The sequence below is a fragment of the Gossypium raimondii genome, chromosome 11 (assembly GCF_025698545.1).
Source record: "Gossypium raimondii isolate GPD5lz chromosome 11, ASM2569854v1, whole genome shotgun sequence".
Classification (NCBI taxonomy): Eukaryota; Viridiplantae; Streptophyta; class Magnoliopsida; order Malvales; family Malvaceae; genus Gossypium; species Gossypium raimondii.
Window position 1 is genome coordinate 6,970,777 of NC_068575.1, and position 17,975 is coordinate 6,988,751.

The 17,975-nt window shown below is 29.0% G+C and overlaps 1 protein-coding gene across 1 annotated transcript; it reads right to left on the reverse strand.

Moving 5' to 3' along the window:
* Nucleotides 1–578: 578 nt before the first annotated feature.
* Nucleotides 579–1,426, reverse strand: LOC105761128 (transcription factor bHLH149). Its single transcript, XM_012578839.2, has one exon. It carries the CDS (start codon nt 1,342–1,344, stop codon nt 745–747), a length of 600 nt encoding a protein of 199 aa, XP_012434293.1. The 5' UTR covers nt 1,345–1,426; the 3' UTR covers nt 579–744.
* Between the last annotated feature and the right edge of the window lie 16,549 nt (nt 1,427–17,975).

Below are 17,975 nucleotides of genomic sequence, written 5' to 3' on the forward strand. Positions count from 1 at the left end.
TTATATAATTAACAATTCAGTCACCATTTTTGTAACATTAGTGATAGATTAATTTACATAAACACACCATATGGTATTTCTACTTTCTTAAATTTCTTGTTTCATTTTTAAAAATATATTTAAATATCTATATAATCTTATTAATTTAACTTTTAAATTCTTAAATTTCATGCATTTATTAATATTTTTTTAATGGTTAACTCGACTGGTATGAGTATTATTATCCATACAAGAGGATATGGGTTCGAGTGCATTGAAGTGTATTATCCTCTTATATATTGGTTGAGATGAGCTATGTATATATGGTTATAGACATTGCGTCAAAAGGAACAGATATGATCGAACTATAATGAGATTGTTAAAACAAATTAAGAAAATAAATAAAATGAAATAATATTATTTTTTGCTTAATATAAAATTTTAAAAATATATGAAAAATATGTTTATTTTATTAAAATTAAAAATTAAAATTTATATTTTATATTTTAATTTTACTAAAATAAATATTAAATATTATATTAATAAGATTAAAATTACGAATAAATTTAATATTTGTTATAAAAATTAATATTTATAAATTTTGTACTAAGTATTTAATTTTCAACAATTATTTTTATTTTATTACAAACGAATTAAAATAAATAATTACATATTTCTTAAATTAACTTTTTTATATTTAAATTGCTAATTACATTTAAGGAGTGTAATTTGTAAATACTAATATCACTTCCTTCTCACTTTTTTTTAAGAGTCGACATTAGAACCAAGCCGATAAGCCGGCGGCGGCGCTCGAACGATACCGCCACCACCGAGAAACTCGGCAACAGCCGTCATGGATCGAACTTGCATCTCTAAAGCCGCTATGTAATCTCTAGCTTCATCTAGAACGTTCGAGTAAGAAGATAGCTTACGGCAACCGGGGACAAGCCGTCTCAAAACCTTCAGCTTCCTTTCAACGACCGTCGATTTCTTCTTCCCTTTGTTAATCTCCGATGATCTCCTCAACCTTCGATCGGCGATGACCTTCGCTTTCTTATGTTTCTTCCTGATCTTGGCGCCGGCAGCACTTAGAATGGCTCTGCTCCAATGCATTGTTCCCTTAGCGGCGACGGCCAGCACTCTGTCCGCCGTTTCGCGGACTTGTTTGGCATCGAAGGAAGAGAAGGTCGGAGGAGAATGACGGAGAGCTTGGAAGAGCTTGGAGGCGTAGATCTGTTGCTGGTGCTGTGTTGCCCATTGGCTTGGATGAAAAGAAGGTGACGGCGTTGCCCTTGTTTTCTTCAGTTTAGTGAACTGTGAAGAGGTTTGAGGGCTGGAATGGAGGTTTTGTATGAAAGAAGCCATAGAAAGTTCAAAATGTTGGGGGTAATTGCAGAAACGAAGTAGAAAGAATGAGCTGAAAGAGTGTGTAGTTGGAGGGAGGAGTGAAGGTGCCATAAATAGGAGAATATTAGTGGATATATGAAATTTTTTTTTTTGTAAAATTTGAATTTAATTATAAATTTGTTTTATTCCTATTAAATTTGAATAATATTCAAAGTTTTCACTTATTGATTATTCAGTTAATTAGTACAATTCGATTAAATAAATTATTAAAAATATAAAAATTTGATTCAACTCACTATTGTCCCGTTCAGTCGATCTGTATTAGTTTACGATCAATTAATTTAATGACCTTTTTCAGAATTGATATCCCAATTAATTCCTGATTCGACCGATGGATCCAATTAAGTTAAGAAAACATTACATTATTATTGAAATAAATTTCTATACATTGCATTTGGGGTGGTATGGTTCATTGAGTTAGATTTTTAAAATTGTGAATTGTCTAGTTAAATTTGATTTAGTTTTTGGTTTTTCATATTAATATTTAGTTTTTTAACTTTATTTTAATAAAAATGGTTTTGGGTTTTTAACATTAGTTTGATAAAGTTTTAAAGTTATTTTTACAAATATTTTTTTAAATTTAAATTACCAAGTAAATAAAAATAGGGATAAATCATAAAACTATACATAAACTTTGATTCAATATGCAATTTGATACTTAAACTTTGATTTGGTGCAATTATTATACACATGATTTTTTTTTTGAACAATCTCATTATATATTCTGATCATATTTGCTTTTTTGACACAATGTCTAGAACTACCCATAATCCCTCCCCAACCCATAAATACAGAGGCGAATCTAGAGAGGGGCTGGCAGGGGCCTCGGCCCTCCTAAAATAAAAAATTGCTATTTAGTCCTTTTAGAAATTTTTAAAATTTTAATTTAGTAAAGGTAAAATTGCACTTTGGCCCCCTAAAATTATAAAAATTTGATTTAATCCTTTAAAAATTATAAATATTTAGACTATTAAAAATTAAAATTTCATTTCGGCCCCCCCAAAAAAAATTTATGGCTTCGCCCTTGCATAAATAGGAGGATAATACGCTTTAGCGCACTCAAACTCACATCCTTCTGCATTGGAAACAATGTCCATATCAATCAAGCTAAGACTCAATCGGCTTATACACATAAAATTTTGATCGTGGGTCAAATGTGTAGTGTAACTTTGATTTTAATTCAATATACACACTTAATGAATTAAATACATTAAATTATTATTTATATTTGATTATATAATTGTTAATGTATATAATATGTAAACATGTAAAATGATTATATATCGATAATTATGTTACTAATTTATGAAAATTGAGGACCTAAGTTGTGGTCTATTGACTTAGTGTTCATCTACCACCAAGATATAGTACGCCGGATTTGTATGAATATTGTTCAAGTGGATCTTGCATCGGGTTTGGCTGGGAGTTGTTGGGATTCTGCAGCAACAGAAGCAGAGGTCAAAGTAGCAAGATGTATGAAAGATTGCTTGTACACTAAAACAAACCAACTAATCAAATCATCACAGTAGCATGGTTGGCTACTTCTCAACAGGAATCAATTGGATTGATTTGACCATCCCCATAACTGATCAACAATAAGGTAAACCTTCGTCGGGTTTTCTTTTACCTACCCTGGATTTGGTAGGGAAATCGAGGGGGGACCGAGAACATATATTTATGAAGTGGGATATTTCAAATTATTTTTCTTAATGATCAAGTTCTTCTTTATAACCTTAGCATTCTCTTCTTCTTCTTTGTTAAGATCAAAGTAAGATCTCATTTAATCAGTAGATGATCCAACCTTCTAGTAAGTCTTACAGATTTGCACGTTACGATTATAGAAGGGAAGGTTGTTTACAGGAAAACCCTGTATGGAGGTCACACGTGGTTGAAATGTTAGTAAAATGTCTATAATAGAGATTCTAATGGAAATTTTATGGTCTATTAAGTAGTTGCTGCTACTGGATTGGGAAAGACAATCAAAATAGAAACTCCAGATCGAAGTAAAGGTAAGTCTCTAATGAGTCTCTAAACCCGACTTCTGCATAATGATTCCTTGTATGGCCGATGCACATATCTTCTTGAGAAATTGTTGGGTATATGTATAGTTGTATATTTTTTGTGAAGCATTCGCATGTATACTTTGAAGTGTATGATGCGCTACTTGAACATGACAATGTGAGGTAAGGATGCATAGAAAGTCATGGGTCAAGAAGTATGATTCTCTTTAAGATTATGAGTGAAATCTATGTAAAGGCGTTCGTTATGCTATTTGAGTGATGCATGACAATGTATGATTGGCGTTAAGAGGGTTTAGATGGCATGTCGAGAAAGTATATGATACAATAACGAACCCCACAGTGGTATTTGATGAGGTCCACCGGGACAGTAAACACGAAGGCCAATAAGGCAATTATGTGGAAAGACCATGACTATGGCATAATCTAGAAATGGCGAATGAGTTGTATTTGTCTTATGGGGTTGTTGCGTGTCCCTTAGGAGATGATGGGCGAACCTAAAGTGAGCCTGAGTTTAGGCAAATCCATATCGCCAAACACGACAGGTTACCTAGGAAGCCTTTGTGGCGTATTATCTGGAAAGCCTTTGTGGCTAATCTTGTGAAAAGTCTTTGTGGCGTATTATTTGGAAAGCCTTTGTAGCTAATCTTGTGAAAAGCCTGTATGAGGAATTCATTAGCGTCTAAATGGTGAGTGGTTAGACCACCCTTACTGGGAAATCTGGGTATGTCTTGGAATTAGATCCTGAAAGAGTTCTCAGCATTGTATCCGACTAAGGAATCTACCTAAGTAATCACTGTTAGTAAAAATCTCCGGTGAAGAAAATCTCGAACACACGAATGAAACTCGAATAGAAAAAGAAGAAATATGATAAGGCTTCAAGGCTTGTATCGAGTCACTATCTTTAAGGTTATATTCGCCCCCACCTATCTTCGGTGTGCAAATGAGTTCCAAGCAAATTAACCTCGAGGATACAATGAAGCCAATGACTATTTGCGTTTTGCACTGACGAGAATAGTCTACTACACACTGAGCAATGTATAACAAGAAACTCAATTTTTACAAAAGATTTCTGCAGTAATACTTTATAGAATAATCTAATATTATTTGAAAATGAAGGAAGGAAAAAAAGAATATTAGAATTTGTTGGTGTGTTTCCAAATGAAATCTCATTCTTATTTATAGGAATTTTCATGTCTCTTCATAGAGACATCTTTCATCAATAGGTGTCTTTCTGAATAATATTTTTAAAATAAACACATAATTATTCATTTAATATTATAACTATTCAAATAATATTATTTAAATAGTTATATTTTTTTTCAGAAAATCAAATAATATAACTTTTGATTAATTACACCAGTTCATTTATAGTTATTGGAACACTATAAATATTTGAAAATGTTCCAACAATCACTAGGAAGGTGAACTTATTGTATCTGGAAGTACGATGGTGTAAGAGTCCGCCAAACTTGAAAATCCTCATGCTATGTATCAAGTTATCTGGAATTCTCTTGGGTGATCAAGACCTTACATTTATCTAAGTAAGTATGTTTGTCTGGGTTAATTGGAAGATTTGGAGTGAACCGTGTTTGGTGACCACCAAATTCAGTAGGAGAACCAGTCAAGATTGTACCCGTAATAATATCATTTTGAAAATTATATCCCACTACTGTCTTTAAAGAGGTTGTGTAATAGATGTTGTGAGTTTTTGATCCACCAATTAAGTGGTCTACCTTTAAAGTGTTAAAGTGTAGAGACTGGTGTGTAGTTTACCACTAGCCAGAAATCTGAAAGGCATTAGCCAAGGTCTGAAAGGAAGTCAAGATTCTCGAAGGGGAGAATTTCTACAAAGACGTTGAAAAGGTAAAATTGTTGAAACTCATTAACATCTATTAGACTTATGAGTATTTAATTGTAATGCAGATTCATAGGTTGAACCAGTTCGCCAGAGGAGACCAATCCAGGAATGCACCAATGTAGATGTTCGTAGAGCGATATTATGCATACAGAGGAACACTTTTGAAAATATGTTTTCAAATGGCGAATAGAATTATACGCCACGATTGAGTCTGTTTAAATAAAGTTTTAAGTGATATTGTCTTACACTATTATTGAGAATCAATTGTAATCAAACTAACATTTATCTTCAGAATCTTTGAATTAGAATAAAATTAAATAGGAAAGCAACACGTTCAATAAAGTCTTTGCCCATTTTAAATTTTTTCTTAAGTATTTAAGTTTGGTAACATTCTAAATTCGGATCCGATAAATCAGGTCGAATATAGGGTGTTGCTACACACAAGCTTAGAGATGGCAAAAAACCCAACATGACGAGTTTTGACTCGATCTAACCCTATAGAGTTGGATTATTTTCTTTTTTGAAAATCAAGTTTGAATGCAAGATAAAGGTTTCAATTAAAAATTTTGAGAATAGGGGCATGGTAGAAAGGGTTTCACTTAAAAATTTGCACCGTCTGGCTTGAAATTTTTATTGAAACACCCTTATTTTAGTTTCCATATTTTAATTAGAATTTATAATATTTTAAATAATTTTATACTTTTTAGTTTTTTTATAAGATTTTAAATTGTTGTTGGATTCTTTAATTAAAATTTTATATAAAAATAAGTATGATACGGAGTGGAGACGGAAGGTCTAGGACCAACAAAAAAGCTAACCCTCTTTTGGCTCGTTGCTATCCCTACACAAGGTTTAGAGCTTCAACTTTGGTACTAACAGAGAGCCTTCCACCATTTGTTTTATTAGATTGTTGGTTTTTATCATTTGAATTTGAACCCAAATTCATTAAATTATTTAACGAATATTTAAATTTGTTTAAACACTAAATTTTAATAAGTAACCAAATTTAAAAAGTAAAAAAAATAATTATTTTCAAAGGTTTAGAATTAAAATATAATTTTATCATTATACTAATTTATAATTTCTTAAAATTTAAAGGGAATATATAAACAAATTTTCATTTTTAAAGATAAGACCGCTACCTCCCCTTCGTCCCCTATTTATTATCCACAAAAGTGAAATAGATTTAAATAACGAATATCTGCTCTTTTTTTATACCCATAACCTCTCCCCAATCCTTAAATAATGCACTTCAGCACACTCGAACCCGCGTCCTCCTGTGTTGGCAACAGTACTGATACCAATTAAGCTAAGACTGAATCGACATGTATCATCTTATTATTAATTGATGATGCATGAGACATCAAATATAAATATTATACAAATTTGTAATATTAAAAATCACAAAAATAAATCGAATATTTGCATTATTATCCAATAATATAACTACTAATAAAAGCGATTCACGGGAAAGAGCACGTTAGGGTAACTTGTCTTAAAGTCACATTTATTCCATTTGGGCTTATCCATCATTCATTTGGATACACGGAAAATAAATAATTCTGATTTTTAGGATTAATTATTTTAGCTATAGGACTAAAATTAATAATAAATCTTATATGTTTGATTAAAAAAATAGCATTGAAAGCCGATTTAGCTTGACTGGCATGGGCATTGTTGCCAATGTAGGAGGACATAAGTTCAAGTGCGCTGAAACGTATTATCCTCTTATTCATAGGTTGAGAAAGAGCTTTGAAGTTGAAAAGATGAAAAAAGAAATAACGGAAATGAGACTGTCTTTTTGCCTACCCCGACCACACCTTGATTTTTATTTCTATATCTCAAACTTATTTCTTCTTAAACTTTATATAATATTTTACCCCTAACTTCGAAACAGTTTATCTAATCATGCCTTTTCGAAGAATGATTTATACTATATTGGTTTTTATAAAATTAAATCAAATATATATCATAAAATCTTATAAAAGGTGAGAAACTATAAAATATATATATAATTAAATATATGTTATAAATTATTATAAAATTAAGAAATTGTAATTAAAAATATATAAATGTATAAAAATTAGTATAAGGTTATTTTAGTAAATATATTGGAATGGGGTAAATGGATTTCACTTAAACTTGATCCCGACCTGATCCTGAAAATATTAATAGATAAATTGATATGTCTCACTCTGAAAATTGATTTTAGAAAAAATGAAAATCACTATTAAAGTATCAGAGCTTTTCGAGTTTAAATTTTTTATTATCTCTAAGAAAAATAAGGAAAACGAAATAAGCCTCATATTTGAATATGATTATAATATAAAGAAAATCAAATGTAAATAGAATGAAATCAAAACATTCTCATTTTACTCATTTATTTTTAATAATTTTTAATTTATTATTACAAAATTATGTATTTATAATTTATTTATTAACATAATTTTGTTATTGTTATGAATATCTTATTATGTGGATGTCCATCATGATCAAGATATAGTTTTAATATACTTTAAATTCTAATAGTTATTAGAATTAGATCTCTATTTCTTTTATACTTCTTATGCCTATAAATAGACACTCTGATGAAATATTGTAATCATCCCTTTTGATCAATAAAGTACCTCCTCTATTGCCTTCATATTTTCTTTGTTCTTTATTCTCTCCATCTCTCTTTATTTTATAACATGTTATCGGCACGATCTTGCTTAAAGTGATAGTTCCTTTTATCGACAATCAAATTTATCCTCCATGATTTCCAATATCTTTGACGGCAAGATGCAACATTTGTAACAGCCAGTTTTTTTAGTGGTGTCGGAAATAGTAGTTTCGGGGGTGACGAGTAAGTTCGTAAATATTATTATTTAATATTTACGAGTCAAATGTGATTTTTAAAAAGGTTTTTGATCTGATAATTTATGTTATATAAGTGATTTATTAAGTTCAAGTGGTTTTAGAAAATAAGGTATCGGGACCTCGTTTTTATAAACTGAGCCGTAAATATTTATAAAAATATTTACGGAGTGTCATTAAGGTGGTATTAAAGTTTCGTTAAGAAATTTTAACGTTTCGATGGTTAATTAATTAAAAAGAATCAAATTTAAAAAAATGCATTCCCGAGACTCCATTCCAGTAAATCAAACTCGTAAATATTTATTATAAATATTTACGAAGCTAGTTGTGTAGTTAATTAGGTTTCGATTAAGTAAATTTGCTTGAATTAAAAGTAATTAAGTATAAGGACTAAATTACATATAGGGTGAAAGTTGAATAATAAATTAAAAAATTAAAGGGGCTAAAGAAGCAATTATGTCATTGTTCTTTAATGAGGCGGCATAAGTTAAGATATTTATAAATTTAATATATATTATAATAAAATATGTTTTACTTAATTATATTATATTATATTATATTATATTATATCATATTATATTATATTATATTATATTATAATAAAACAAAATAAATAAAGAATAAATAAAAAGATAGATAGATAGAAATAGACCTGTCCATGGGCCGGGCGGCCCGGCCCGACCCGACGGCCCGCCCGAAATATGGGAGGGTTCGGGTAAAAATATAGGCCCGAAATATGGGCTTGGGCAAAAAAACGAGGCCCGTTTAAAATGGGCGGGCTCGGCTCAACTTTTTGGCCCGAGCCCGCCCATTCAACCGAATATAATAAATATATTTTTTTTAATTTTAAAATACTTTTAAAATATTTTTTTATTTTTTTATTTTTAAAATATTTTTTTGTGTTTATTAAAAATCGAGCCGGGCCGGGCCGGGCTCGGGCTTATTATTTTTTTCCCGGGCCGGGCCTGGGCAAAATTTTAGGCCCATATTTTGGGCCGGGCCTGGGCCTAAGAGGCGGGCCGAAATTTTTTCTGGGCCCGGCCTAAACTCGGCCCGGCCCATGGACAGGTCTAGATAGAAACGAAACAGAAAGAAAAAGAAAGAAAGAAAGAAAAGAAAAAAGGAAAGAAAGGAAGGAGAAAGCCACGACCTTAAAGGTTTAATTGTTCAAAGTTTAATTGGTTAGTTAATTTAGTCCTTTTTCTTTTAATTGTTATGTTATTGGAATCTCGGTATTAAATACTACCCAACTCATGTCAAAATTTTAGAAATTATTGAGTTTTTAAATTTTGTTAATGTTGAATAATTTTAGTATTAGGGCTAAATTGATAGATTTTTAAGTTAGAAGTGAAAAAGGATTGAATTATAGAATAAATTATAAATTTTGAGTAATAATGATTAAATTGTGAAAATTTTGAAATTTAGGGATTTAAGTGAAATTAGAGAGTTAAATCTAGTTTAAAGTGGAAATGGAATGAAAATATAGAATTGATTGTGAAGAAATAAAATTAGTCTCGGTTTAGGGACCAAATTAGAATTTAGACAAATATTGAGTAAAAATTGAAATATGAAATATGAAATTGAATTGCATTGTATTGATGAATTTTAATTGTTTTAATTTGGTAGCAAACGTCATACCGGAATCCTCGACTAAAAAGGGAAAAGATAAAGTCGACGAGGAATAGCTCGGAATTTCTGGTTTGTATTTCTATAATCCGAATTTAGTTGTTAATTGTTATAATCCAATTTAATGTATCTGGTAAGTGTTGAGGTGATAATTATTGTGTTTTGCAATTGAAATGGATTGATTTAGTATGTGATGAATTTATTGAATTTATATTGATTGAATTGGTATATATATATATTGAATATATTGATTATTTGAATTGAAATGAATATTGGTTGTATTTGAAAAGTAAATTGGAACCTTATTAATTGTATCGGGCTGAGTCAGATATGGATGGCATGCCATAGGATTGGAAGAGTTCAGGGATTTCTTCGACTTCAAGTCGATGAGATACTGGGTGTCAATTTACTACTTCGGATTAATTCGATTAGGCATTGGGTGCCAATTTATTTCGGTTTAACCGATGAGACATTGGGTGTCAAATTATTACTTCGAATTATCCGGTGAGGCACTAGGTGTCAAACTGGTGTGTTTTGGTTGGATCCGTGTAGCCGTCCGAGTCGTGTTAATAGGGGTAAATGAATAATAAAATTTTATAATTGATATTGAAATGGTATGGTATGAGAAATGGAAGTGAAATAGTGAATTGAAAATAAAAAGTGAAATATGTTGCAAATATATAGAATATATGAGTTATATACTTATGAAATGACTATGGAATGGATATTGCAATTGTATAATGAAATGTGAAATAAATTGTGAAAATCTATTTATATAGCAAGTATGAGAATTGAGATATTTGTGAAACAAATGAAATATGATATGGTTGTTGTAATAATTAAATATTAATATGTGTTTATATTTCAATTGTATATTTGTAATTTCTTATCTTTAAATATTCGGATTATAGAAATACCACTGAGTTTTTATACTCAGCGTACGGTTTTGTTTCCTGTGCGCAGGTTAGGTACTTAACTTTTGATCGCCGATTCAGCATCCAAAAACAATCCCGAACTCAAATGTGGTGATGTTTATCCTTTGTGTCGGCATGTACCTAGGGTGTCTAAATAATAGTTATTTTGTGGTTTGATTGTAAACGAGGTTATAATTTTAATTTTGGTTTTATTTATACATATAAATATGTATTTGTTTTTGAAGCCATATAATGGCATGATAAATTGAACTAAATCTAGATAGGTGCATGTGAATTTAATTCTATGTTTAAGTGCTCATGAACTAGGCAAATTGATTTGGATTTGGTATGTTTATAATTTGGATTAAAATTATGCTTTGATGACTTGTTTTGATGATATGAAATGTTTGAAATTTCTGTCTGTTTGATCTGTACCCGGTTCTGGTGAGGGATACGGGTTGGGGGTGTTACAAAGTTTTTACAGATGGTGAAAGATTTGGTATCGTTATCTATATGAAATCGAGAAATAAGATCCACTCTCAAAATTTTTTTTTTTATATTTGCTTGGATATAATCTATTTTTCTTCATTACAAAGGATGTTTATAATCATTACTTCCCATCCATGGTAACGTAAGTCAATCTAATCATCTTCTTTTGAAATTTGATTTGATTTCTATTAAAAAGTTTAATTTATATAATTCACTATTCGTATCTCTATGGATTTATAAAATCCTTCACACATTTAGTTATTGGGATTTTTATGTGGAGATAAATATTTTTTCATTTTAATAGAATTGATTGATTTAATTTTGATTTTGATTAAGATATATGATTATTGCGGAATGTGAGTAAAAATACTTACTTGTCATGAACTTTAGGATATTCACCCTATCTGTGATAATTTCATATCATTGTAAAATTTGAGATAAAATTATATCATAAAAAGTGGAGATTAGAAAATATTTATGTTTAAACTTTTATAGCTATAAAGTTATTTTAATTTGACATTATAATATTTTGTATTTTGTTGTGTATGATATATAAAATATATATTATCTAACCACAATGATTTATTAGTTACATGAATTTATTATTTTTATGTTTAATATATGTTTTATTTATAACTATGAATAAATAAAATTTTATTTTAAAAATAAAATTTTATTTAAAATAAATTAAGCATTCATTAAGGTTATACAATAAAATGATTATATTCTCTGAAGAGCTAATATTGCATCAAACGTAAAAAGCTCTTTAAGAGCTTATATTTTAGCTTCTTGTGATGTAAAATTTTATAAAATATAATATTATTTTTCAAATCAAGAAGATATATGTTGAATAAAACATTCATGTGTTTTACATTAAAACCATATATATAAATAACATGAGATATTTGTATTATATATATTCCACGCAGGAATACATTACACTATATGATTGAAATATCTAATGTGCTCCTGCAGTAGCAATATTGTGAAAATGATTTTAACAGTATTTTCGAACGATCCCATACCTTCTAGTGGCTAAGCAAAATAATAAGCTACTAATGAAAAACTATGAAATTCTTCCCACTAGTTTTGATTCATTCCCTGAAGTAAATGTAGCAGTACATAACAATTATGGAAATGAAAATACAGAGATAATGATTGTTGTTGTAATTGAGGATGTGATTGGAGACTAATAATGATAACATGAATCGATAAATTTTGATTTGAAATCCACGCATGTTTTACGATGGTGATTATGAAATAAAGAATCAATGGAGGCGTTTAAAAGTCTATCCTATTATATTTATTACATTCCGGAAGTGAATGCAAAAAATAAAATAAAATAAAAGATATAATCATGAACCACTAAAATTGGAAACATAGTAATAAATAATATAACAATGAGTGTTCTCAAGATAACTCTTCAAAAGGTAAAGGTGATTTTTGTTATCAATGTGATATGAAATATTATTGGCCACATATGTGGCATATGCCTAAATAGTTTGTTTCATTAACATTTTTGAGGAATGATATGAGAATGTAGTAATAAATTCTATCATTATAGATAGAAAGTATTTATCTTATTTGGTACTAAAGCAAACAAATATTATTCCAATATTTGATAGTACAAAATTAGTCTAAAGCTCCGGAGAGCTAATATATTAATATCTTGTGATGGTTAATCCATCGGTTTTAAAAGATATTTATAAACAATCTTATATTGAGATTGTGAATGAGGAAAATATTATATTTCATATGAATCACTATTGCTATAAATATCTATTTTGAAAGGATGAAAAGAGAGGATTGAGTTATTAATTTATATTTATTTTATAATCTTTATGATCTTCTTTTGTCATCATCCCCATTAAGGTGTTAAAAGCAAAATATTTGATGTGAAAGATCTATCTATGAGCAATAAAATATGATAATTCTATTTAAAGCTCGTTATAGTTGGATGCACTGAAGTTGAAAAAGAATTTTAGATATTTGAAGATTTTGGCATATTCCTTGAAGCGAATATTGCATATAATTGTTTGGAAATTATATTTATTTTGTTGACTTAGTGACATTATAATATTCACATTGATTTAGACATTTCCAGTAGTAAATGTCACAATAGCACTTATATGTGGATACAAAGTAAAAGGAATGATAGTAAAATTATTAATTTGTTACAATGTAGTACAATTGAAACACATGTTAAAGTAAACCAAAAGTTTACTGATACAAATGCATTTATGACTTGTCGTGACCAGTTAGACCATCTTGGATCATATATGATGCGAAAATTAATTAAGAATTCATATGGACATTCATTAAAGAACCAGAAGATTCTTTAATTTAAAAGAATTCTCATATGTTGCTTGTTTTCAATGAAAATTTATTATTAGAAACTCACTAGCTAAAGTTCAGATTTAATGTCTTGCATTTCTGAAACGAATATGGACTCATTCATCCACCATGTGGATGGTTTTGATATTATATGATTTTGGTAGATGCATCTATAAAATAATCACATATGTGTTATCAATTTGCAACCTGACATTTGCAAGATTGCTTGTTTAAATAATTAATTTCAGATCATGCAATTAAGACAATTCATCTTGCTTATACTGATGAGTTTATATCTCAATCTTTTATTGATTGAGTTTGAAAAACTTTTATAAAACCTTGTTAGTTATGCACATAATAGTTTAGAGAAATTATTGATTGAACACCTCTGATTAATGTCTTAACCATTACGTATGAGAACTAAATTTCCAATTTCAACATGAGATTATGTTGATTTGCGTGTTGTACGCATTAAGCCAATAAGTTATAAATACTCCCAATTACAATTGGTTTTTGATCAAGAGCTAAATATTTCTCATCTTTGAATTTTTGTATGTGCGTATGTAACACCCCCTAACCCCAAACTGTCACCAGAATAGGGTTATGGAGCATTACCAGACATATCAAATAACTTATAACTAATTCACAAATAAATAACAGACATAGCATACTTTAATCATTATCATTTCATATTTGTATAAATTATGTCATTTTAGTTCCATTTCATACTTATAACCAATTTAAACATCATTCTATAACAGTAATCACAAAACTCTTATACTTAACTTATACATCACCTAGGTACGTGCCACATTATCAAAACAAAGGGGCATCACTAAAATTTCTCTGAGGTCGGGATTGCTCTGGATTCTGGACCGGACACTATGGGAATACTCAATGGTATTACCATAATTCAAATTAATAACATTAATCGATAAATTATATACATCTAATTTATGTCTACAATTATTCATTAATTATTTCATACTTTAAATCAACTTGATAATTAATAACAATAAGCAATATTTCAAATCTTGTATTTAATTGTACTCATACCTTATTTCACTATCTCAATTCCACTGGATTTTTCACATCTCATTCCAATAGTTCATTTCAATTCTTATACAATTCATTCAATTTTTCACTGTATTCAATATCAACTCTATTGCAATTTGTACTCACTAATATCATATAAAAAATTTATTCTTAATCACATCATGAACTTTGGGTTCATATCTTCAAATCTCATATCTCGATTTCCAATTCACATATCAATTCACAATTTCACTTTCTCATTTCTCATTTCTTTCCATAGCTCAATCAATCACACTTATTCAAATTTTTCTCATATCAATTATTTACCCCTATTAACAAGACTCAGACCTTGGTGGATACACAAATCCAACCAAACACACCAGAATGACACCCAGTGCCTCATCAGATAGTTCGAAGCAATAGTTGACACCCAGTGTCTCATCGGCCAAGCCGAAGTAAGTTGGTACCCAGTACCTCATCGAATCTATCCGAAGTAACAGTATGACACCCAGTGTCTCATCAACTCAAGTTCGAAGTATCCCTGAACACTTCCAATCCTATGGCATGCCAACTATATTCGACTCAGCCCGACTAGTTAATAGGGTATTCAAATCATTTTTCTATTTCAAATTCACTTTCTACTTTCTAATCAATATACAATTCAATACCAATACATATTTCAGATATTCACATAATCATACTTCGATTCAATTCAAACCACTTTTCAATCAATACACAATTCACATATTCACACATAATCATAATTTAATTCACTTTTATTCAATTCATATTTTTAATTCATTTTCCAATCAAATTCAAATCACTAATTATTTTCAATTCAATTTAATTCAATCCAAATCACTATTATCATTTCAATTGCTTACCTAATTTTACTTACCATTAAAATATAACAATTAATAATAAATAGATTTGAATTATAGTAATACAAACCGTGATTCTTGTGTCTACGCCTCGTCCACTTTTTCTTTTCCTTTCTTTGTGGATGCCTCGGGTGCGATATTAGCTACGAAAAATTAAGATAATTTTCATAATCGTTAATACAATATTAATTTTTCATCTAATACTTGAATTTCTATTTTATTTTCATCTCAATTTTAATTTAATCCCCAACTAAATTCATTTATTTTCCATCTCAATTCATACCTCATTTCTACTCAAATTTCAACTAAACTTAAACTAGCTATCTAATTTTTATCATAAATCCCTAATTTCGAGATTCTTTCAATTTAGTCCCTACTATTCAAAACTTACACTTTATTTTACAATTAAATCATTTACTAACTTTTAACTTGAAATTAAATTAATTTAACCCTAATTCTTTCATTTATTCAACATAATCAATGTCTAGAAATCTAATAACTTCCAAAATTTCAACATAAATCCAATAATATTTTGTTCTAGGATTCCAAAACTCAAAATTATAAGAAAATGGACTAAATTGACTTACTAATCAAACCTTGAACCTTGAAATCCCAAATTTTCTTTCTTTCCTTCCCTTTTTCTTTTCTTTCCTTTCTCCCTATTTTCGTTTTGCTATTCTGTTTTATTCTCTTTTCTATCTTTTATTTCTTTTATTTAATTAATAATAATATAATATATAAATATCTTTTACTTAATTAATAAGTATGTACATATATTAATTACAAATGTATACATATATTTATTACACATTTATTTATAATTACCACACACTTGTCACTTTTATGGTTTAATTATTAGTTTAGTCCTTTCACCTTTTCTATTTTATAATTAACTTTAATTTAACTAAATTCACTTAACTAAAATCCAATTGGTGATATAACTAATTCTATAAATATTTTTAATAATTATTTTACGAGTCCGTTTTACCATAATGGAGTCCCGGGAATACATTTTTTTTCAATTTTGTCATTTTTAATCAATTAACCATCGAAACTTTAAAATTTCTTAACGAAACTTTAATCCTACCATAATGACACTCCGTAAATATTTATAAAAATATTTACGGCTCAGTTTATAATATCGAGGTCTCGATACCTCGTTTTCGACCCAATTTACCTAATAATTTCTTTTAAATCACAAAATTCACTAATTCAAAAATATTTCTAAAATCACGCTTAACTTATAATTATTAATTAATAATTTTTTTTAACTTTTTCATCGAATTTAGTGATCTCAAATCACTGTTCTGACACTACTGAAAATTGGGTTGTTACAGCGTATATGTTCCAGTTCCTCCACCACAACGCATAAAGATGAGTGAATCCTCAAAGAAAGTTGAGAATATATATTAATTACAAGTTTCTTTGTATTATTAAAAGTTTTGAATGTATTGGAGATTCAATTATGACATGATTTGTGAGTACAATTTTGATTCGATAATTTTCCCGACATTAGGAGGAGAGAAATAATAACTTATAATGAGTTAGGGGGAGAGTAATTTGAACCAGAAGTTCAACAAGTATAACTCATTACAAGTTAATTGTTAGATGTATTTACAAACTTAATGAGAATAACCAATTGTTATATATCATCTAATATTTTAATTTAAATCAAAGTCCTAGTAGGATAATCAGTTAGAATAAATAATTGATTGATCAGTTCCAAATATGAAAATTCTTCTAGATGATCATATAGTAGAAGTGGGTGCTCCAAAAGAGACCCAAGACATAACTAATAAGTAAAACTCCATAAGAGATTTAGGTACCTGAAACTGAAGATTAAAACAATGAAAATAAGAGATCTCATAAGTTATGTCAATTTGAAAAGATGTGAAACTGAATAATAAAAGTGGTCGACAATGATTTTGCATGCAATATTATTATTGAAATAATGAAATAAAAGGAGGATATTGAATAAATCTATTGAGAAATATAGATATGGAATAAATTGATCAAAATAGAAAGAAGTAACTCAAGTACAATTAAATTCATGGAGTTTTTGGACCAGTAGTCCAAATATCTAAAGATATAAAGCCAGTGAGGGTGCAAATGAAGTGGTTTTGCAATAGCAGAATAAAAATATAAAGTTTTTTGCTAAGTCTTCGCATTGATTATGAAAAGATATAATATTCTTTTATGGTGGTTGCAATAACCTTTAGATATATTATTTTGTCAATTCATAAAAGATTTAACTTGCGTCTAATGGTTGTTGTTACAGCCAGAGGGTTTTACAGTCTCAGAAAAAGAGGACTATGTTTGCTTGCTGAAAAAGTCCCTTTACGGTTTGAAACAGACACCAAGACAGTGGTATAAGAGGTTTGATTCCTTTATGACTTCTCATGATTTTAAAAGAAGTAGCTTTGACAGTTGTGTTTACTTTAAGAAAAACAGTGATGGTTCTTTTGTGTATCTACTCATTTATGTTGATGACATTTATGTTGATGACATGTTGATAGCAGCGAAAGATAAAAGAGAGATAAGAAAGGTCAAAGCCCAACTAAGTGAAGAATTTGAG

What these genes read in the sequence shown, in the direction of transcription:
- LOC105761128 (XM_012578839.2), bottom strand. Translation starts at nt 1,344, where the DNA reads ATGGCTTCTTTCATACAAAACCTCCATTCCAGCCCTCAAACCTCTTCA.